General features: G+C 39.6%; 1 protein-coding gene across 3 annotated transcripts in view; it reads left to right on the top strand.

Moving 5' to 3' along the window:
• PPP1R1C (protein phosphatase 1 regulatory inhibitor subunit 1C) overlaps nucleotides 1-22,996 on the top strand; it is a gene marked incomplete at both ends in the record, with an annotated part of 111,928 nt that overhangs the window by 32,351 nt on the left and 56,581 nt on the right. For 2 of the 3 annotated variants that reach the window (XM_080928029.1, XM_080928028.1), the window contains 2 exons: nucleotides 11,740-11,774; nucleotides 14,772-14,832. The exons of the other annotated variant lie outside the window; for it this stretch is intronic. In XM_080928029.1, the coding sequence (XP_080784155.1) occupies nucleotides 11,740-11,774; nucleotides 14,772-14,832 (96 nt within the window). The remainder of the gene's footprint in view (nucleotides 1-11,739; nucleotides 11,775-14,771; nucleotides 14,833-22,996) is intronic. 3 annotated transcript variants of the gene reach the window in all.

Here is a 22,996-nt window from a genome sequence, read left to right on the forward strand (position 1 = left end):
CTGACCATTTATACTTCAAGTCTAGGCAACACAATTCAGTTTGGGCTGACATAAATGACAGTCTGTAAATGGAGAATTTAAAGAAGTCACACATAACACAGTAACCACACATGTGCAGGATTCAAGTATACCCAGGCACGTGGAGGTAAAGCGTAGTGTTTTCAAAGTGTTCAGAACAGAAGAAGTATAATTCCCCCACAGTTGCTAGCTTTATTACTAAAGGAAATGAGATTTTCTTTTAGGCCACCAAAATAAGAAACACTCATGTCCCCATGACATTTAACCATGATCTGTTTTCCTTTTCTTAAAAAATTTGATTTGTTTTAGCGGTTCTAGTCTTTCTGATTTGGCCTTAAATTCCTATTACCGAAACCAGCGGTTTGGTACCTAGTCTTGTTCGTTTGTGAAGGAATGAAGGGATGGAAAGAGACTAGGCTATGTGCCATGTCCACATGAGTCTGCCATGAATCTGAATTCACTTGGTTTCATTCCTCCCAGAGGACCTGCTTCACAAAGTTTATTATATAAATGAATGCATGCTTGAAGAAAAGATGGTAGTTACTCTACAAAGATTGACCTTGCCTTTAAATGCCTAAGTACAAATTCTTTTCTTTTCATTTCCAAAACCCCAAGTCACTGTTCAACTTAGTTTTCAAAAAATAAACATCTAGTCATGCAAATGCCTTAATATTTTTAAAAAAAATGCTGTGAGGAATTACATTTTTTTTTTCTGAAAAATCTTTACTTCCCAGCATTCATACTGCCAGTTCTAAATCCCCTGGGGGGAAGAAAGCTTCATTTGTTTCCAGGGCCAGAATGGTTTCACTGTAGGAACCCATGCTATGTTCATTCATTTTATGATGCCTTTGATCCAGTTTCCCAGTTTCGGGGTAGGGAAGCAATCACACCCAAAGACTGTGACTTTAACTCGGAAAATAAGTTTGAATTATAACGCATTCCGCAGCTCACAAGTTGTTAACCACACAAGAGGAGCAGCATGTCTCAACGGTGTGCATCTTAATATTCTGTTCTTTTCGCAATATTTTTCTCCAGAATTTTTAAAACTTGAATTTATTTATTTATTCTCCTCTCGCATATTAGATCTCAACTGCAGTTTCCCCTCCTTCCTCTCCTCCCAGTCATTCCCCTCGCCCTCCCCTCTCCCCTCGCCCTCCCCTCTCCCTGAGGCCCACTTCTTTTCTGTTTTTCTTCAGAAAGGAACAGGCTTCCCAGGGATGTCGACCAAACATGGTATAAACAAATTACAGTACTTCTAGGCACATCTCTCTTATTAAAGCTTGACAAGGCAACCCAGGAGGAAGGAAAGGATACAAAAGGTAGGCAAAAGAGTCAGACATCATCCCTGCTCCCACAGTCAGGAGTCCCATAAGAACACTAAGACATGCAACCATAACACATGTGCAGAGGACCTAGGTCCAATCCATACATGCTCTCTGATTGTTGCTTTGGTCTCTGTGAGCCCCTATGAGTCCTGCTTAGTTGATTCTGTGGGCCATGTTCTTCTGGTATTCTTGATAACTCTGGTTCCTACATTCCTCCTCCTTTCCCATGACCTCTCCAAGCTCTGCCTAATGATTGTCTTTGGGCCACTGCTTCTGCTCCTATCAGTTGCTGGATAAAGCCTTTCTGGTGACTATCAAGTTAAGCTCTGGTCTACAAGTATAGCAACATCATTTTATTGACTCTCCCCACCCCCCACCCCCATCACATTTGATTTTATCCTAGGAGTCTGGGATATCCAGCCTCTGGTTCCTGGCCCTCCAGACAATGCCAAGCATGGCGGAGAATGAAGGCTTTATTGTTTTGAGCTGCTATGGGAAGCCTACAGGAGTTATGGATATTGTGTCTTACTAGAGTTACCAAACTGAGGAAATGAAAGGTGATCATCACATGGACTTTCACTTGAAGAAGAGGTGCTTGAAGATTGTGTCTATTAGCTCCAGTCCTCTGCTAGCTGCAGATTGTCCCAGGAGCATTCACTCTGCCCGTGTGTGGTTCCTTTAGAGGCATAGTTCTCTCAGAAGAAAGGAAAGATGCACGAGTTTGCCGTGAACAAGCACCTGGGCCCTTTTACATCAATACCATAACTATAACGCCTGTACTTTGATCTGAAATGTACTCAGTCCTTCTGTCTCATTGCAAAACAACTCTTAACCCAAAAGCAAAGAGAGAGATTTGAGTGATTACACCTCAGGAGCATGGCTTATTCAGATTGCCCAAATACCAAGTTTTAGCATGGAAATAATTTCATAGTTACAGAGCTGAAAAAGGTTATAAATAAAGGAATCTTTCAAAAACGTGGGTGAGGATGTTAGGTAGGTGGGTTATAGCACAGTGGGGAAATCTCTGCTATAGGTGTGAGATACAGTGTTATGGCCGTCTTGGCCTTTGCAGTGATAGATGCTAGATCTGTCAATACACCGCAAAAAGTTCCACATGATAGGGTGTTAGGGCAGACAGAATAGCTATTAGTAAGATTAAACACATCCCTATATTATTTTGTTCTGAATCTGCAACATTCAGCTCTACAATCCCAGAATTCTGAACAGCCAGTCAACTTTGTGGAATCTTTAAAATCGGTATGGCCTTTTCTCCTGAGAGCTTTAGTTTATACTATCTTTTAAGATGGGGCATCACATGTCAAATGGGGCAGATGACAAGTCACATCAACAATATTGAGGAACTGGAAGATATTAACTGAAATAGCAAAGGCATCGACTCCATTAACTGGAGAGATATAAAAAAAATGTTTTATTTTTCAACTGTTTAATTTTAGCCATTATGAAAATCTGGAGAGGGTTGAAAATGTGAGCTATAAAAATAATTTTTATAAAATGAAAATAAAATATTTATCTTAAGACATTCTCCTTGGTCTTGAATGTCTGTAGGCAATCCCAAACAATAGACACATTCGAAAAACAGTGAATGTTAAGGATAATGGCCAAGCACCAGAGAAGCAGAATATACCACTCAGCATTTTTCTTTCAGTTTTAATATTCATAGGGTTCTATTTGAAGGAATGTGAAATGTGTTTGGTCAACCACTTTATGTTCAGATTCATGTGTGTGGAAGTAAATTTGGTCCATCTGTTCTTGAATTATTGTTCTTGAACCACTAACACTTTATTTAGTAAGAACTGATTTCCAAGAAGTCTTATGACACCCTTGACCTTCTGCCAAGCTTGCTCCAGAGATCTGAAGCATGGCTGTTATGTGCTGAACCATAAAGTAACCAGAAACACAAGCTAAAAACTTTGATTAACATGCTACTATGTCGTTCCTGTTACCATTGAGCATAGAAACAGGCATTCATATTTCTTATGACATACAAGGCCAGATATGATATGTAAATGATCTGCATAGACAGCAGGTTCTCCATAGATGCTTTGAGTTGCACCACATATTCAGAAAGAGAGTGCTGGCCCCAGACAGAGTCAGGTGTACTCTGGGAAACGACTCTTCATGTAGGTCATCAGTGAAGCTTCCAGTCTTCCTGGTGGCTGCTCTTGTTCCTTCATGGGCCTGGCTTTTTCAACCTTTCCTTGAACTGTGTGGTTACCCAGGCAGGGTGTCCACCAATTCCCTTTTCTCTACTTCCCTGCTTTTGTTTTAGCTCTCTATCTTCCCATTCTGTCATCCGCTGGGCTTTCAGTCCTGGGCACAGCTTTACCTGGATTTTCCTCACGTGTGTGATCAACAGTCTCCTCAAGCCAACGACTTAATGAAAACTCAGACACTGGGTGTGGTCTTTAAGCCACTGTCTTTTGTTGCTGGTCCCCGCATCCACGCCCATCCAGTCGTTAGGCAAAGGTTGGCCATTCTTTCTTTTGAACATTTCTCCAGCTTTATTCAGAGATTCATCGCTCCATAACCCACTGCCTGAGTGATGCCGTCATAGCCTAACTGGATGGCTTCTGCAGCCCTGCAACCACCGATCTCTTATGATAATTTCTTATGATCATTGTTGTTTTTCCCTGCATCTGCCTTATCTCCTTCCCATCATCCTCTTTCTCTCTCTCTCTTTTTATAAGAGCACCTAAAATCTACTATTTTTGGTAAACTACCAGTGTAACAATATTAAGCATGTTTTTAGAGTCATTTATCCTATGAAATTGGAACTTGGTACCTTTTGTCCCACATCATCCTCCTGAAGATGAAAAGCATCATGTTACCTGTGAGGCATCTTGTCTCTTTTTCATGTATGCAGAGGATATGAATGTGTATGTGTGTGGTCACATATATGTAGGTGTATGTGTGTGCTTATAGATTTGATTTATGAGTTGTAGTCCCACACGTTGCTCACCAATTCGAATTAGAAACAGAGACTAGAAGGTTAAGCTGCAAACTCATAACAAGAAACAAAATATATGATAAGGAAATGTTTGCATATGTGCTTGTATGATGTTATCCTCTCTAGAAAGGGAAAGTGATTGTGTTTTATGAAGATCACGAGGAAGGTTCAGTAAGCCACTGGCAGTGTTAGCCACCTGTTAGGGGAAAGAAGAAGCTTTTCTCTAGCAAAAGACAGACATAATTATCCAAAATATTGGTGAACAGCCAGCCAATTCTATCCCAAATGCACTACGATGTATCTCGTAGAGAAAGTGGGTATTCTCCAAATTCCACCATCTTCATTCCCCCACTGCTGGCCTGATCAGGCATTTCCACTCATGGCCAGCCAGTGGGCTTCACTTGGGAATTCTGTTAAAAGCAAATAGTGATGTGCTATTTTAAGTAAAAGGCAGATAAAATAAATGGTAATGATTCAAAATGTCTAAAACCACAATTACTCAAATGATGACTATTTGAAAGAAACTATAGCTAAAAATGGCACAAAACACACTATTGAATGATGCTGAATTCTTATTAATAGCTACTCCATTGATTTCTCTGCATTTCCCAGAACATCAGACATCAGAGAATTATCTTTATGCTGACGTATTACGTCAATATAGGAATTATATTTTTATTATCGATTCACTTAGTTTCTATTTCCATGGAGTTTGCTTTTTAGAATAATCATGTTGCCGTTTACAATTGCTACCAACTCAAATACAATTGTTTTCCTGGAAGAAATGTGACAAATTCAAACCCAAATTTGCAAAGATAAAAAGGGCCTGAAAGCCCGATAAAATGGAAGGTGCAGAACCTGAGTGTGGGAGGATCACTAATGCTTAGTAAGAGATGCTAAATTCATGGAAGTCAGGAAGACTCGTGAAAATGTGTTCTGGGGATGTCAGAGGCTCTGCCTTTCCTGCTCTCTGTTTCATCTGCTGGAAAGCAGCCACAGAAACCTAGATGGGTGGTGAGCAGGAAGATAATTTGGAGACGTAAGACATCAGTACTGGAGTGTTCTACATCATCTCCAAGTTTGCTTTGCCATTTTCTTCTCACTGGTACTGACAGTCCACACAATGCACCACGGTCTTATTGGGTAGCCCTTAAAATGAATTATTTTATAGAGGACTCTGGGGGGAAATGATTTGGTAATGAGATTATTTATAAATTTTAAAAACAAGGAAAACTGGAAATGGCGCTGAAGAGAAGATATGGCCGAGTGGCTCTTGGCACAGCAGGAAGGAGCTGAGCTTCGCGGTTTATTTTCTCCACATCTCCTTCCCCACTGCACATAAATTCACTGCTCTGGTGGTTTCAATTTGGACCCCAGTTGTGACAAAAAAAAAAAAAAAAAAGTCTGAGAGTGTAGAAGAGAACAAAGAACCACTGCCCAGTGGCTCAATTTGATTTCCCCAATAACAGGCCTCCAGCAGGGCGGGGCAGGCTTCCAGTCAAAGGGCTAAAGACTGAGACTGGCACTGGGAAGTGGGACAACTGGGAAAGCCAGTATGAGAGGGGTCTCCATAGCTGCCTAAAGAGAGCCCTGCTCCACGCAGCCCTGCTGTGAAGTACCCACCAACCAGTTCCGTCCTGTGCATCTTGTAATAAATGCAGCGTAGATGTATCCAGGATGCTCAGCACATGAATTCTAAACCAGGACACTAGAACCACAAGGCAGATGGTAAACCTACAGGCTTCAGCTATGCTCAGCAGTGCAACATCTGCACTTGCTTTGTTCTTACTTAATCCTGGAGACTCACTGTGCTGATCACAAGTCCATACTGAACTTGTAGACGCAAAGCCCTCTGTGGAGTCCCTGCCCTTCCTTGTGTCCATTTTGTATTTTTCAGTTGCACTGGTTTAATGGTTCACATGAGCACTGGATGTATTTCTAAGGTCGTTAGAAGATGCCTCATCTTCAAATATGTGAAAGGAAATAGGGAATCAGCTAAAAGGAAACGATTTAGATTTCAGTGCCATTTTCAGCGATCTGATGATAAATTCTTTTAGAGATCTCCAAACATAGTGCCAGTCTCCTTGTAATTAAGCCCAAGTCTTTAGCACATGTGTGTTGTTGTTGTTTTTCTTAGTTGTTCCCTGACTAATATTGTGAGACTGGCTTTCTCAAAGAACCAGGCTAGCTAGTGAGTTCTCAGGTCTGCATGTTTCTGCCTCCCTGGTGCTTGGTTACAGATATGTTCTGCTATACCCAGCACCCTTACCTGGGTGGATGCTGAGAATCTGGACCGAACTCAGGTCCTGTTGCTTAGTAACATGCATGTTATACCTGCACCATCTCCTCAACCCTCTCCTATTTCTAGACCAGTGGTTCTCAACATGGGGGTCAAAACCCCTTCAGGACCCAGATGACCCTTTCATAGGGTCACATATCAAATATCCTGTATTTTGGATCTCACATTATGATTCGCAACAGTCATGAATTTAAATATGAAGTAACAACAAAACATATAACTATATACACAATTATATATACATATCACATAGCACATATATATTATAGAGTGCACATATGAGTTTAGGGATCTCCACTGACAAACATAAAAATAATCAGCCAAGAAATTATTATATCTATTCTTTTTAAATCTACATGACTTTTATCCTTCACTTTAAGCCTTGTTTTTAAAGTATGTCGAAACTTTGTACCTAGAGGAATATTCTTGCCTTAGAAGACACATATACAATTTTACTTAACTATAAATATTATTTTCTCACAGGAGCAGGATTACTTCAAAATATCTAACTAGTAACATCCCTAAACCCATTACTGTGAAGTATATTTAGGTATTCATCATATTTGATGGGGGTTATAAGGGTATAAATGTGATATTCCAGATTGATGACTATTTTTTCATAAACTCTTTTTGAGACTAACATAATTATAAGTATGACACCTGTCCATACATTTTGTGAAAGTCTTGAATCATCTTCTACAGGATTATAATTCCAATGATAAATTTGGTATCAAGTGACTTTGTGTTTCATGGAAGTGTTAGCAATTTAAATAAAGACATTAGTTTTTATTTCCACTGAAAGTTCCTCATCTCAGGAACTCATTTTATCTTTTTTGTAGGCTTAGTTTTAAAGGATTGACTCATGATAAATCATCAGGCAAATACCAGTGAATCAGGAAGAAAATGATGTCGGAAAAAATTGTTTTCTTCCTCCTGCTAGGGTAGGAATGTCCATCTTTCCATCTCTGCTCTTTCTCTCTCTCTCCCTCCCCTCCTCTCTCCCCCCTCCCTCCCTCCTTCCTTTCCTTCTTCCCTCCTCCCTCTTCACCTGTCTCTCTCTGCCTCTCTCCATTTCCCTGTGTCTGTCTCTCCATTTCTCTGTCCCTGTCTGTCTCTGTCTCTCTCTGTGTGTCTCTATCTCTGTCTTTGTATCTTTCTCTCTGTATCTTTCTATCTCTGCCTATCTTTTACTCTGAGTGTCTCTGTCTTTGTTGATGTGTCTCCCTGTCTCTTCGAGTCTCTCTCTGTCTCTCTGTCTCTCTCTCTCTATTTCTCTCATTGTTTCTCTCTGTCTCCTCCACCCTGGAGTGTGTGTTTCCTATCCTATCATTGTGAGTTATAATTAGACAACACTAAGAGAATGTTGTAACTGATATTGTTATCTGCTGGTCCTATTATCACACACACACACACACACACACACACACACACACACACACACGGTGGTTTTACGAATTCAGTCCTATTTTAATAAATCCTGCCTACCTGGGTTATGGTGAGTCATGGTAATGTCTTCTCTCATACCATCCGATGATATAGTTAACATGGGACCTGGATCCACTCTAGTGAGGTGGCAGGTCACTATTTGAAACAGCATTTTTGTGTCTTGGGGGAGGGAAATTAAGCAGCCTATTAGGACTGGCGTTTCCATTACAGTTCCTTAGCACTCATCCAAGGCAGCTAGTCCTCTGCTGCCTGTCCTGCCCTGGATATGTGGTAGGAGATTTTCCTGCATAAGAAACAATTGTGCATTCATCACACCAGGCTGCACATCTGGTTTTCCTATCATTCACACAGGAAGTCACTCTCTATACAGAGGCTCTGAAAACCCCAGCTGCTTCTGCCTACACCCTGATTGCAGAGTCACCTGGACCCCATTTCTCACCTGCCCCTTCCACAGTGCTTTTGTCTGCTTGTTACTTTTAATGTTTCCAGTCCCTCTGACCATGGCTTCATCTTTGCAGTCATTTCTTTTTATGGTTAACCAGTCACTGTTCATCCCTTTGAACAGGAAAAGTCTTCCACACATCATTTTGCAATATTGTTTTTACTTGAGGTTCTGCGATTTTGTCTGAACTGACTTTTCTCATTTGCATTTCTAAAATAGCTGCTTAAAGTAAAGGCTCGGGTAACCCTGTTTATCCAAATACATCTTTTGAGTTTAGCCTAAGAAATCATATCTCTCTCCACCAGAGCCTTCTATTTATAAAATAAGAGATGCCCTGCATAAATCATTCATTTCTTTGTGGTTTTAGTTGGTTCACAAGGCTAATCCTATCAAAGAGTAAACTAAATGTGACTCCACCATCTTACATTTTTCATATACATACATGAGAATTTGTGTGTGTGTGTGTGTGTGTGTACACAAGTGTATACACACACAAACACATGCACCTTTTTTATTTTTATTTTTTCAGTCTCCAGAAACTCACAGAGCTAAGTCAAAGTCAAAGCTCTGTATTTTTTCCTGATTCCCTTTTGAATCACTTAGCATGATGATGTTTATGGGCACTTGACTATAGAAAGAGGAGAGAATTAAAAGTAAAAACTGTAAATCTTTCCAGAAAAGTAATAGCTTTAATATTATTTGTGTGTTTGTGTGTTTGTGTGTGTGTCTGTATATGTCTGTACATTTATGTGTGTGTCTGGGTCTGTATGTGTGTCTGTGTGTGTCTCTGTGTCTATGTTTGTGTCCTTCTGGGCTTATATGTGTGTCTGTGTATGTCTGTGTGTCTATCTCCATGTCTATGTGTGTGTGTATCTGTATGTGTCTATGAGTAAGTCTGTGTCTATTTGTGTGTCTATGTGTCTGAGTATCTGTGTCTGCATAAGTGTATTATTACATTGTCAAGGTGACCTTGGATCTCTTGGAGCTAGGAATTCAGGAGTCACCAGACATGGATGCTAGGATATAAACTCTGGTCCTTAGAACAGAGCATCACATGCTCTTAACTAGATCTAATCCTATCAAATAAATCTCTAGTCACCAAATTTGGTAGGTTTTAATTATGAATAACCATATAAAAAGATTCTCATCAATTACAAATTTATTTTGTTCAATTGTACCCAAAAGCAATGTTATTTTTCTGGTTGCTGAGCAAGTTTGACAATATTTGAATTCAAGGATCTCTTGGCATATTTTATCGGGAATCTAGTATTCCTGAACATGGCCGATGTTGGCTATGGTGTTCACAATTTGTAAGCTGGAGGAGAACTATAAATGTCACTCTGGTGTTACAGAGATCTGGCAGGACTTGAATGTGCGTTCATGGGTCTCCTTTGTTGGTGATAACTTCCATGGTAAAAATTATTAGGAACATTGTGTTTGTCTGTATTCTTCTTGTAAATGTGTCCTATGAGCAGACACTGTGGGTTTATAAAAGCTGTTAAGAAGGCAGAAAGGATTATTCTCCCCAATCTAACAGCAGCCTAGAAAGGAGAATAAATAAATCACCAGTGAATTAAAAAAAAAAACTCTATAACACACGTTTGAACATTACCTCTGTGTGAGTCCCTTTGACTTGAAGCTAACTTAATTTTAATTCTTTACTTTCAAGATGAAGATATAGGGCTGAGGGTTGTTTTTTGGGTTTGTTTGTTTTTGTTTTTTTTTCATCTTTGCTTCTACAAGAAAGTAAATTTTGTCACCATACTAACAAAACCAATGAAAGTCTTGTTTAATTATATAATGAATATAGTTCTTACTGGAGAGATATGCTTTTGATATGTCTTATGAGAAAGTAAAAAAATATTCAAAGTGAATAATTTGAGCTCATTTAGATGTTAAAAATGTTAGATTGGGCACTAGCTCAAATATTGAACGGTCCTGGATCATAAGCCCAATGTTGACTGGCGTGGTCATTTAGCATTACAATCAGCAACTGTGCTGGAATTGCTACAGTGGATTCCATGTGGTGTTTCATGAAAATGTGACAGCAAAAGTTGCTGCAATGATACATTGATGCTTTCCAGTGTTGTTATTTTACAAAGAATACATAAATGTACATGGAAATATGTGTACTAATGTCTAGAAAGAAACTTGTTTGCTACCTATAGCTAGCTCTGAGTAACTGCATCATACATACAGGTCAATCTGTGCCTATATTGAATCTGTATATTGCTTTTTGTAAGATGGCCATTTCTGTGGTATTAATCCTACCAATCCATAAATGGTGGAGCTTTCATCTTCGGACATTTTCTTCAATTTTTTTTCAATATCATAAAGTTCTTATTATATATATCTTTCACATGCTTGGTTATTCTTATCCCAAGATATTTTATAGTATTTGAGGCCATTGTGAAAGGTGTTATTTCCCTAATTTCCTTCTCACTCCATTTGTCATTTGTATATGAGAGGGCTATCGCTTTCCCCAGGTTAATTTTGTATTCAGCCACTTAAGTTGTTCATATTCTTAGACAAGTTCCTCATTGCATTTTGGAGCATTAGATTAGTCTTTTGGTTTGGAGACTAAGATAAAGAATAAAAGGATCAACAAGGTCAAGACTCCAAGACAGAAACCAAATAAAGTGAGGAGGAAAGAAAGACTCTCAATCCAAACAGGCCTCTGTGGGGTGGCAGACATGATCTCGAACCTCCCCCTCCCAATTCCTCTCTGTCTAGCCTGAGAGAAGGCCCTCCACATTCTCATTAGAAAGGCTTGTCAGCTGCTGACTCTGAATAGAGCCCAGTGGACTGGAGGCTGTTGTGCTCTTAAGAGTCATGGAGATTAAGCTGCCAGCGAAATCAGGTGTGTCTGTGACAAACTTTGAACAGCAATATCCTAAAGTTATTGGTAAATGCAGGAAGGTAGATTAAAAAAGAAGGATGTATGTGTCTTGACACAGTCATGCTCTGAGTCATTTCCCCGGGGTCTTCTCTGGATGCTGGAGGCTGGCAATCTGGGTTGTCAAGTGCAGGGTTTTCGCATGTGCTTTCTTGAGCTTTTGGAGAAGAATATCTCGGGGCACAGCTCACCTGTCTTCCCTCCTTCTCAGGACTACTTCATAGCTGTTACATAAGCATATGGCAACTGTTTAAAATGTTTCCATATATGTTTTAGAAAATATTAGCATGCAGTTATAAGGAAGACAATTATACCTCTAATGAATTATATCAACTTCTCTTTCAGAAATTGACGAGAAGAGGGTGAATAACACACAAGAAGTAAGTTTCCCTATGCTTTGTATATGTATGTAAAAACACAACTGATGTAACACCACACTACAGTGCTTTGTTCTTTCCTCTTATTCTGAGGATCCAGTCCAGGGTCTCACACACAGGCTCAGTCCACCAAAGTCTTTTTAACAGAATTCCTTGGCACTAGTCTACATTAGTATTAACTGTTTGGGTGACAATGGCATAGATAACATAAATAAAGGACCTAATCAATACCATAGATAGTACTCAGGTCACTTTTTCAAAATGGGCAGTAAAGCGTTATAACAAAAATTCCTGCCTCCTCATTGCCTTGCTTCTTGCTGAAACTATAAGCACTGCAAACATTTCTAAACAAAAACATTGATTTCAGTGGTAAGATATGTAACTGATGGTTTTAATTTCCTGAATGTTCCTGTGTGAACATGATAAGTAGGTCTAGGCTACACAGAAATACAGGGGTAAAGAGATGGGGGTACTGCCAGACACATCTTAAAAGGTCTCCAGCTCTTCAGAGCCCAAGTCAGCTCTTGTCTTAGGGAGTTCCATGGTCACCATGGCAGGAAGCACGGCAGTGTCCCGACAGGCATGGTGCTGGAGGAGCTGAGAGTTCCACATCTTGTTCTGAAGGCAGGCAGAAAACTGACATCCTCAGGCAGCTAAGAGGAGGCTCTCTCAGATCCCACACCTACAGTAACACACTTCCTCCAACAAGGCCACACCTCCAAATAGTGCCACTCCCTGGGCCAAGCATACTTATCGTACAAAGTCTTGTAGATGAAGTCCAGGTAAGAGGAGTTCCCCTGGAGCCTGGGTAACCAGAACATACAGGTTAACCAAATAACATGTTCAAATAAAAATCCAGTGCTAGTCTTGTAGAGCTCTAACTTTCTCGTGTCTGTATTCAGGTAGAATTCAGATAGAAAGTTGGAGACAGGTGAGGTTTGGGGATCTGACAGATACATAAAATATGGAGAATTTTGTAACTCTAATAATGGAACAAAGAGAGAATGAATGGGCTGTGGACATGAGCAGTTTCCAGCAAGCATTCGACACCCAAAGAAGAAATTCTAGAAATTGCAGAAGACCAAATAACATTTTGCACAGCTTTAAACAATTTACTGAGAAGGTCAGTGTAAAATGGCTTTGGAAACTAAGCACTGATGTAAAGTAGGTTTCTTTGTGCTTCATCAATATCCTACTCAGAGACAACATAAAACTCTTGTAGAACTCACTTTCTACTTATGTATGTGGAAAAAGATAGATGAAATCCCAGAGGCAGTGGCTGCTAATCAAGATCAGTTCAACGTGATTAAAGAAAGAATGGTGGCTCAGAATCATCCATCACCCATATAGTCAGTGTTAATGCAGACAAGAGCTGGTGTGTGCAACCCTGGGCTTCATCCTCCGTCAAAGGGGAGAAACAATCTCTTGTGTAGCTTGTTCATATGCTAAGCATTTGACAAGTAGCTGTTTCAATTTTCATACCTTTACTTTTTGATAGATTTATTTTGCATCAGTAAATAAAAAATATCATTTTGATGATTATTTTACGGGCAATTTAGCTTACACAAATGTACCTCAAGTTAAAATGTTAGAAAATAATTTCTACTTTCTTTAAAATTCTCAGATTCTTTCTTATACGTGTGGAAACATAACAACAGCCCTTATATATGTATTATCATTATTTTCATTTCAGTTTTGCTCAGCAAACATTACTTCAAATACCAGAGCTCATTGATTAGGACCCTTTTATTCTTCACATTAAAATATAATTTACTATATAATATTTAAGTTTTCCTTTTGACACAAACTCTCAAGTAGCCCACACTGAGCTCAGTGGTGCTCAATGGTAGTGGCTGGCCTTAAACTTCTGACCCTCCTTCTTCCATTTCTCAAGTAGTAGAATTACAGACAAACACAGCTATTCTCTGTTTTATGACCTGATGAAGGTCCATGCAAGGCTTCATGCATGCTAGGCAGCACTACATTCCCATCCTTTCAATGAACACATTGTTTAGAACAGTCACTTGGGCACCATCTGATTGATGAATGAACTTCAGAAATAATAAGAATAACTATTCATAATCTACAGATGATTCTACATGATCATAGAATGTTGGGTTTGACCTTAAAGTATGTTCTCATTTTTATCCTTTTAAAAGTAAAACTTGACCTTGGGTGTTTAGGTGCAACGCTATATAGCAGTTTTGGTTAAAAAGAACTTAGCTTTTGGACAAATGAGAGAGAGTGAGATTATCTTTCTGGATAAGAACAGGGTTTAGATTGAATATGGCAACTTAAGATTGCTTTTATTAATGAAGGACTCAAATTTTTTCTTTAGAACCCATCATTAATTACAGAGGCAGATAATATATGCACATATGTATATATGTCTACATATTATGTGTATATCTATATATCCATATTCTATCTATATCTATATAAAAACGGCATATTTTTGAAATATATTTTGTTTCAGAACTTGTATATTTTTACAATTTAATTAATACCCTGTATTTTCTTAAAATAAGCTAATTTGGGGTCAAGCAAGATGGATCAATAGGTGAAGGCACTCGCCACCAAGTCTGACACCTCAAGTTTGATCTCTGAGACCTACACTGTAGAAGGAAAGAGGCAACTCTACAAATTATCCTCTGACTTGCACACATGCACCACGAAATGCATACACCCACAAGTATACACATACAACCAATAAATGTAATAAAACCACATACACTTCGAAACTGTTAATAATGTAATGTTTAAAAGTGTATAAATCGTAGCTCATGTGAATTTTATGATGAAACATACCCTTTGGTGTATATCGCCTGGAGGTCTCTGGGATCACTTGACATGTCTATAACCCACACAGCAAAGCACTGTTTCTAGACTCCGAAGCATCACAAAGCCCTTTGAGATACAGTGCAGTTTTGTCTAATTCACAGGTCTGACAGCAATGTACTTTTAATGCACTTCTAATGCTTTCAATTTCCTTGTCCACAGTCCCAGAATGCATCCCCTAAGCAAAGGAAGCAGAGTGTGTACTCACCGCCGGCCATGAAAGGTACTGCTACGTACCATTTTGGGGTGTTATGAGTAATGAGTGTCAGGACTGGCAGGCCATTTGCCTGCTGACAATGAGTGCTTGTCTCAGGGTGGTGGTTGGGAAGATTTTCCCTCTCTGAAGCTTTGTTTCACCATGGGTAAAATGGGCAGTTGAAGATTTGGTAAATCCAGAGTTTCAGAATCTTAGAATGAGAGAAAAATCAATTTTCAAAATAACAATTTTTTTCTCTTACATTTATGTGTATTTTTTTTGAAAGAATTTTCTCCAAATCTCTAACTGTTCTTGTTGATTGGCACATGATTATTAGTTTTCCCCCTGCTTAAATTAAACAAAGCAGAAGAGCCTGGTGTAGGGGGAAATGTAATGTCAAGAGTCGCCTCATGTCAGAGGCAGATCTACTGAACCCAGTCAAGCACCAAATTTCTGTACTCCTAATGGTTACCCAAATCCCATCAGAGAATGTTGGCTCAGAGGCTGGCACTTTCCCAGAACTTCTCCTCAAAATTGGAACTGCCAAGTAACATTTAAGTGTATCAGTATTTTGACAAATACTAGTTCCAAGAAAGGCTTCTTTTCTTTTTCACACAAAAATGTTCCTGACACAAGGCAGTGACTGTTCAGGCCAGTGTTTCCCATTCCAGCCGGGCTCCCTGGTTCTTGGCTCAGGGTTCATCACATTGCCCTCCAGGTCTGATTCAGCACAGAAGAAGCCAGTGGGGAAGCTTAGAGATCCAAACCAGAGCTAGAGACTTCTCCTTTTTATGCTCTGTTTGGGTGGGGGGATATAAATGGACCCATGGCTACTTTCAGTGAACTTCTGTCCTGTGCAGTTATCAAAGGCCATGTCTGTTTGTGGAACAAATAATAAACAATGCATTCATCTGCATTGTACTTTATCCCAAGACAATTATTAAATTCCTCCGTATCACTGTCTAAAGATCAGTGTAAGGGTTGCAAGATAGTTCTTCATTGTGAGAGTTGTAGTTTTCAAGACACATCAGTTTTGGGCCCAGTGAGCAACAATGAAGATATATGTGCAGTTGCTTAATTATTTCCTCTGTTCTATTTTGGGCTAGCTTAGGCTAAATAAAGTAGTACTGTCCTCATGTCCTCAGAGAATAACTATATTATTTTGAAAGGAAAATCTTAAACTCAATGGCCTAAGGGGCCATGGTGGTTATTATTTTTAGCTCCCAAATATCCTAAGAATGTGGTACTCTCGAGAGAAGCTGGTTATAGTGAAGTGATTTTAGTTTAACTTTATACTTCAGAGTTCAGAGATTGCCCTTCAATAACCAGCATCTACAGTGATGAGTTAAAGCCTTAAGGAAGTGTAGCCATTTGTTCAAGGAGACATTGAGTATTGATACAAATCAGTTAGGGAATATCTATGTCAGTTTTCAGTGTATGATAAAAGCAAAAGCCAAATCGGAATGATTTTCTCAGTCTATGTGTTCCTAAGAGCTGTGCCTGAAAAATCAGCTTAACCAACGGTAATATATGGTCTCTTGTGAGCACTGTGAGGAGATTTAAGCATAATAAAGATGGCTGAACACAGAGAGTGTTGTTGAGATGGTAAACGAAGTATTACAGTTGCTCCCAGATGAAAGTTGTTCAGACTTCGGTGAAATGCTGCAATAGCTTAGGAGACGGGTTTGCTGGGAGTGCAAGCATCAACATGGGTGAAGAAAAATGTGCTCCAAGGCAATGTCTACAGTGGCTTCAGGAAGGAGCCAGTGACAGTGACTAGAAAAACAAAGAAGGCAGAGCCTATCTTCTTTTGTTTGGGGAATTACTAGGTAAGGAGACAAGGTAGAAGGGATGTTGAACTTCAAACTACTCCTGCCTCCACTAAGCTACAAAGTCAATTACATCTTTTTTTCTTTTGAAATTACTGTAGTATAGACTGTAGTCTTAGAGAGGTGATCTGTTTGTGCCAGGGGAGAACTTTCTAGGAAGGATGCAAAGGGGAAGACATGAAGTAGAGCCTAGTATGTTGTTTACCAGGCAGTGTCTAGAAGGAGGTGTCGATGACCCCCAAGATCTCCAGTTTGCAAATACTAAATTTCTTCATTTGGATGCTGTCGGCCTTTGCAAACTTAACACATCCCAAAACAAACCTATAAAACTCTTTTCTGGTTTTCTCCATCTTGGTAAATTGTCTCTTGCTGAGGTGGGAGTGGGTGAGTGGGTGGAGGAGCAGACGGGAGAGGGAAGAGGGGAGAGGGGAGAGGGGAGAGGGGACTAGAGGTTTGTGGAGGGGTAATCGGGAAGAAGCATATCATTTGAAATGTAAACAAATAAAATGACGAATAAAAAACATATTACATGATTCTATTTGGTTTAGAGAATTAAGAAAGAAGGTTGGGTAGGTCAGGAAGCTGAGTTGGATCTGGAAAGAGTTGGAGGCGTGGGGATGAATATGGGAAGTTCTCTATAGTACCGTGTGGTGTTACCTAGATTCTCTCTGGACACTATTAGGAAGGCCTTCTGCTGAGGCCCCTCAAGTATGCATTGATGGGCCTTGTTACTGCTGTTCTGTACCTTGCTGCTACTTACACCAATATTCAATATTAGACACGTAAAGATTTTAAGATTTCTTTCAGGTCCATATCCCATATTGATGTCAAACGCACCTGCCATTTCATTTCACACTTTCTTGATTTCCTAATAATCTCCCTTTTATCTATATACACCTTTTAAAGTCAACCTAATATTTCAGGTTAAGACAAATCAGAAGACAAAGAAGCAGCTATGTTTGAAATTTCCTTCATGCCTCCAAACTTAATCTCTTAGCACAACCTTCATCTCCCTGGTTCTTGCCAGCACCCAAGTGCGTCTTTCCCCAAATAGTAATCTGACCATGAATCTAAAATGTCTGAACTTTGGTCATGAACTGGTTTCCATATTTACCAATCATGTCTTACTGTGAATACATCTCCTTTTCTTTTCTCCGGCAAAATGGAGGCCAACGCTGTCATTTCAATAGGACTTTCCGTCTTTCCAGCAGGAAATCATAGTTTGTCTCCTGATTCTTTCAGTTCGATTTTACCCAAGAGGTGAGCCAGCCACAGAGGAAACAAACTTATCTTTCATGTTCTTAATTCAAGTGCATCACAAATCTATCAAACTGAACAAACTGCCGGCAGAGAGAGAGCCCCGGAGCACATATGTGACTGACTACCACAATTTAACAGTTATCTACTAGACACGATAAGATGTTATCCCTTCAAATCAGAAGTCCTCGGTCACTCTTCTCTGACAGCTTGTTGTGTTCAGGTCCCGTAGTCACCACATTACTTCATGACTATAGGGACCAATCATAAGTGTAAGATGTATGTTGTTCTTAAAAAATGACAGAAGTTGACATTTTTATCGAAAATGTTTTTTTCCTCTCACCCTGTAATCTAGTGCTTTACGATCAGATAAGTAGAAAGTTCTGAAAATTATAATCAAATGGATAGCTGATGACGGGAGATCTCTCTGCAGTTTCCTGGTGTTTATTTATGCAGTGGGTCAGCCTGCAATCTACAGAACAGCCAATTAAATGATTGTTGACTTGCTTGAATCTTGTTTGCAGAAAAGCAAAGTAAATTTGAATTCTGGTACAGGAAATGGGTGACTCATTTCCACCCGTCTCTCTCTCTCTCTCTCTCTCTCTCTCTCTCTCTCTCTCTCTCTCTCTCTCTGTGTGTGTGTGTGTGTGTGTGTGTGTGGTCTTCTACTGGAATTCAAATGTGTTCTACTGCAAAGTGATTGCTATTGATTTAAGTAGAAACTTGAACATTAAACAGAGCAACAGATTAAAAAATCCACTTAGTGTGACAGAGCCCATTTGTATCATATTTCTCTTCTTAATGTAAGTTGTATGTTTCATTTACTTTGGAAAAAAGTCATCTCATTCTTTCTAATTTCTTGTAAAAGAAAATTTTCATGGCTTCAGTGTCCTGTGATTGTTCTTCTCAGCACTGTAACCTCTAAGCTTTTATTTCTATTTCCTCCAAAGATAGCTGCAATCATAAATATTTAATCTTAATTTAGCCTCCTCTCAGAAACAGAGCAATAAATAAAAATAAAGAACAATTCAGTATAAGAACTGAATGGTGTAGCAGGAAGGCTGAAATGGTTTTAAGGGGTGGGGCTAGAGACATGGCAAAGGGTCTGAAGCATTACTGAAGGACAATCCATCTTCTCTTCAGGTGACATTGCTTGCCATACTGATTTCAGAGAACCAAATATAAAAGCACGTGGATTTTGAGGGATAACCATCAGGATCTGTTCTTTAGTTTCTATACTTGTGAGCTATGAACCCTCAGAAAATCAGCGTCAGTCTTTTTGCCTCCTCTTGCTGAAGGGATGGAGATGATCTGCCGTGGACCGCTAGGGAACCTGAAGCAACAGAACTGGTGATACCTAGAGTAGGCACATCATACATCAGTGCATTGTTAGGAGAGATCTGGGCCCTTGGTGGAGAGTGTAGTGCCACCATATCTCTTTCTCCCACAGTCTTCAGAGTTCAGTAGTGAGGTCGTAGCCATGGATGGAAGGCCAGGAAAAAAGATGAAAATGCCCGCCGAACATCACGGTCGCCCAGTGGAAATGAAGGCAGTTTTAAGGATGCCTGGTTTGACACAAGCTCATGCCATTTGCGAGAGTGACTATGTGTTGATTTAGTTCGGCTACAGCAGAGTTTAGAAAGTTTTCTTCCACATTCTGGTTCCCTTTCCATACGATCTGGTTATAGCTTCACTTCATCTACTTGCTCCTCATAAATGCCGTGTCTGCCTTTCCCAGGTGAACCAGTAGGAGATCAGATGTAGTAGTATTTAAGTTTCCAGAAAGCATAGGAGTGAGGAGTTGGTTATGGTGAATCTCTGGTGCAAACACAAAGATTACAGTAAATATGTCTTGTCAGGGTGATGAGCACACACAGTCACACTGTATATAAATTTATATATATATATATATATATATATATATATATATATATATATATATATATATATATTCATAGGCAGTGGAGGCTGATTAGCAATGATTATGTTGTAGTCATGACTCAGGAGGTTCTCAAAAGGAATCAGTCAGCACCACAGCCCTCTGTCTTTACTAAGTACTGTACAGTCACTGAAGGCAAAAAAAAGTGGGACAGGCCATTTGAGTTGCTTACCAGGTCTTCTCCACCCAGCTGTCTCTTTAGAACATCTCTGACCCTGCAGATTTACTGTAGACAATTATCACATCTGCTGTTCTAACTCTTGGTTATCCCCATTCCCCTGTGCTGGCTTAGTTTAATTACTATTCAGGGTGGGGTTCACTTGTTCAACTCAAGATTTCTAGGTAGAAAGGCACATTCTAAATATACACAAATCTTGCTTCTTAAAAAAATAACTATGCTTCTATTTCTAGACACATTTCCTTCAGTGCTCTTTAATTACTTCCTCTGACTCTTAAGTTTATCTTTCCTCATATCTTTAAAAATGGTGGGTGGAGTCAGGCTGGGAACTAAGAATGTTCCCTTCTCTGAAGTCAAGTGGATGCTCCCCCCCTTTATTCTTTCTAAGATCAACACAGAGAGAAGATGGAGCAAAGGAAAGGCACAACAAACAGACTTCTCTTGTTATATAGTATACCTTAGATTTCATGATCAAGGATCATAAGAAGAATTAGACCTTGAAATTTTAACATGGGATCAGTAATTTAGTCAACCTCGTGATGCCACTTAAAAATTTGAAACTGACAACATTTATCAATATATTTCCATGTAATTGTCTTTATATATTGACCTGTGTTTAAATTAGTCTCCTCATATTTACAGACCTTCCAAATAAATAACATTCAAGTTTTAAACGACTTGCTGTCTTAGAGGTTTTTTATATAGTGGGAATTGGGGTACAATGACTTTCTATATTTGTTTTTGGGTGGCTAAATCTGAGCTCAGATCTTTCTCAAACACACAAATGGTTGTCTTTAATTAGATAACTCCTTATACCACATTTTTTTAAAAAAAAAATTTATCTGAGACTCTGTTTTGAGCTCTGCACTCAAGTGCTGTGGATGGGAAGCTGGGAAAGTTAAATCCCAACCATGCAGAAGGCTGTGTGTAGAGCCAGACATAGTTAAACTGAGTACAGCATGGTAAATCCTTCAGTAGAGATTTAAGCACTTACCAGGGGACATGGACAGATCCAAGTGTGACCCAGTGGACAGGAAGTAAGGCCACCATGGAGTCTCAGACTCAGTCATATTTCCATAGGCCTTGAAGATAAAACTGAAGTGGCCATGGAAAATTGCAGCCTATTGTTGACCATCTGTTCATGGGAACAGGAGAAACATTTACAAGTACACCATCTTAGGCACAGTTAAATCCTGCATGATTTATCATTGGAATCCAAAGACCAAGTCCTGGTTCTGGTGCTTTAAATCATTGGTTGTGGCCACTCACCTTGATCTGTCTGTATAGCAGAAGGGCAGTAGCTAAAGACAGAGAAGAGAGAAGAGAGACTTAATGGATGGAGTATATTCTGAAGAAAAAATAAAAGAGTCCAACGATCCCATGTCAGACCGTGAGGCATCAAAATGGAAAGGAATGTTGAGATTTCACAAAGAGGGTGACAAAGGGGATGGCAGAGTGGGTAAAGCTGACAGAGCACACCAGTGATCTCATTGACTGTTGTCACGCTCTGGGTCTTAAAGAGGCTTCTGGGAAAAGCTCTTCTAGCAGCTGTTGCTGTGCTCAGCAGACTGGTTTCCATGAGGAGTACTCCTGTGGCATGTGATCTCCTCACTGGCATGTCTGTCCCGCAAGGCTTCCCTGCTGTTAATGGTAGTTCCAGTGTTTAGCTAAGAAGATCTCTATTAATCCTGTCATTCCTGGAATCCAAGAAACTGCAGAACAGGGTGACTCCAGAGATGCAATAAAGCCAGAGGAGGACAAAATGAACTTCACCAGGCCAGTGGGTGGGTACTCATCTATGTGACTGCCCAGCTGTTCCTGACACTAGGAAATGTGTTAGAAGCTTCCACTAGCAGGCCTATATAGACCTCACCTCTTCTTAGCAAACTGGAAAAACTGCATGCATTCGAATCATTTCAGAAAGTTCCGGTTCATACCTGTCTTTCTCCCTAACATTCTTTTTCAATCAGAACAATTTCCAGCTCAAGTCACACATGACTGAAAACATGAACTATCTGTTTTGGAACATTTTTAGGGTCACAGAAAATCTGGGGAAGTAAGCACATATCATCTCCAGGCACTGTATACATGTTAGCACTGCAGTCTGTTTTATGCATAACATCTCTTGTTACACTCTGTAAACCAAGGTGGATGTTTGCCTTATACTCATCATGGGTTACTTACTGTTTTTGTTCTATTCCTGAAAGTTGTTCAGCAGCGGGGTTACATACAGACCACCTTATGTGTAGTTAATCTCTCTCTACATTTTTCTTGACTGTGACTTGACAGGATCTCAGACTTTTCTTGGTTGGATAACCTTCAAACTTTTGAAAATATTGGTTGACTATTTTTCTGGGTTAACTCTGTATTTGAATTTCTCTGTGGATCGTCTCATAATTACACTGGGGTAACAGATGTTGGGAAGGAACCTCAAAGAGATAAAGAGACATTGTCCTTACAGGATGTCAAGGACACAGTCTCAGCATAGGTTATCACCAGGCTGGGTCTGGGATCTTAGAATTCATTTTATCCCATTTTCAAATTCATCCTGATTGCCCTAATGAGTAGCCAAAGATCCTTATATTTCAATGGGATTTAAAAGTTTATTTAAAGTTAGGTGTATGGGTGCTTTGCACACTAGAATGTATGCATTATCTGCATTGCATGCATGCAGCACCCACAGAAGCCAGACGGGGGCACTGGGTCTCTGGAACTGCAGTTCCAAGTGTTCATGTCCTGCTCTGCGGGTTCTGGGAACCTTGACCCTTGCTCCTCTAAGCTATCTCTCTAATACTTTTAATGGGAATCTTTTTCCATAAGATTTTTTTTTTCATTCTGGTTCCTGCAAATCACTCAGTTTCTTTAAAAGATAATCTTTGTGTTTAGGTTAAAACATAAATTTAATTTTAAAATGCAATTGTGACATAGATCTTCCTGTGGCAACAATGTTCTCTTCAAACCAAGTTTCCGGGTAGCCTTGTCTCTACC

Source organism: Micromys minutus (genome assembly GCF_963924665.1).
Source record: "Micromys minutus genome assembly, chromosome: 13".
In the NCBI taxonomy this organism is placed as follows: domain Eukaryota; kingdom Metazoa; phylum Chordata; class Mammalia; order Rodentia; family Muridae; genus Micromys; species Micromys minutus.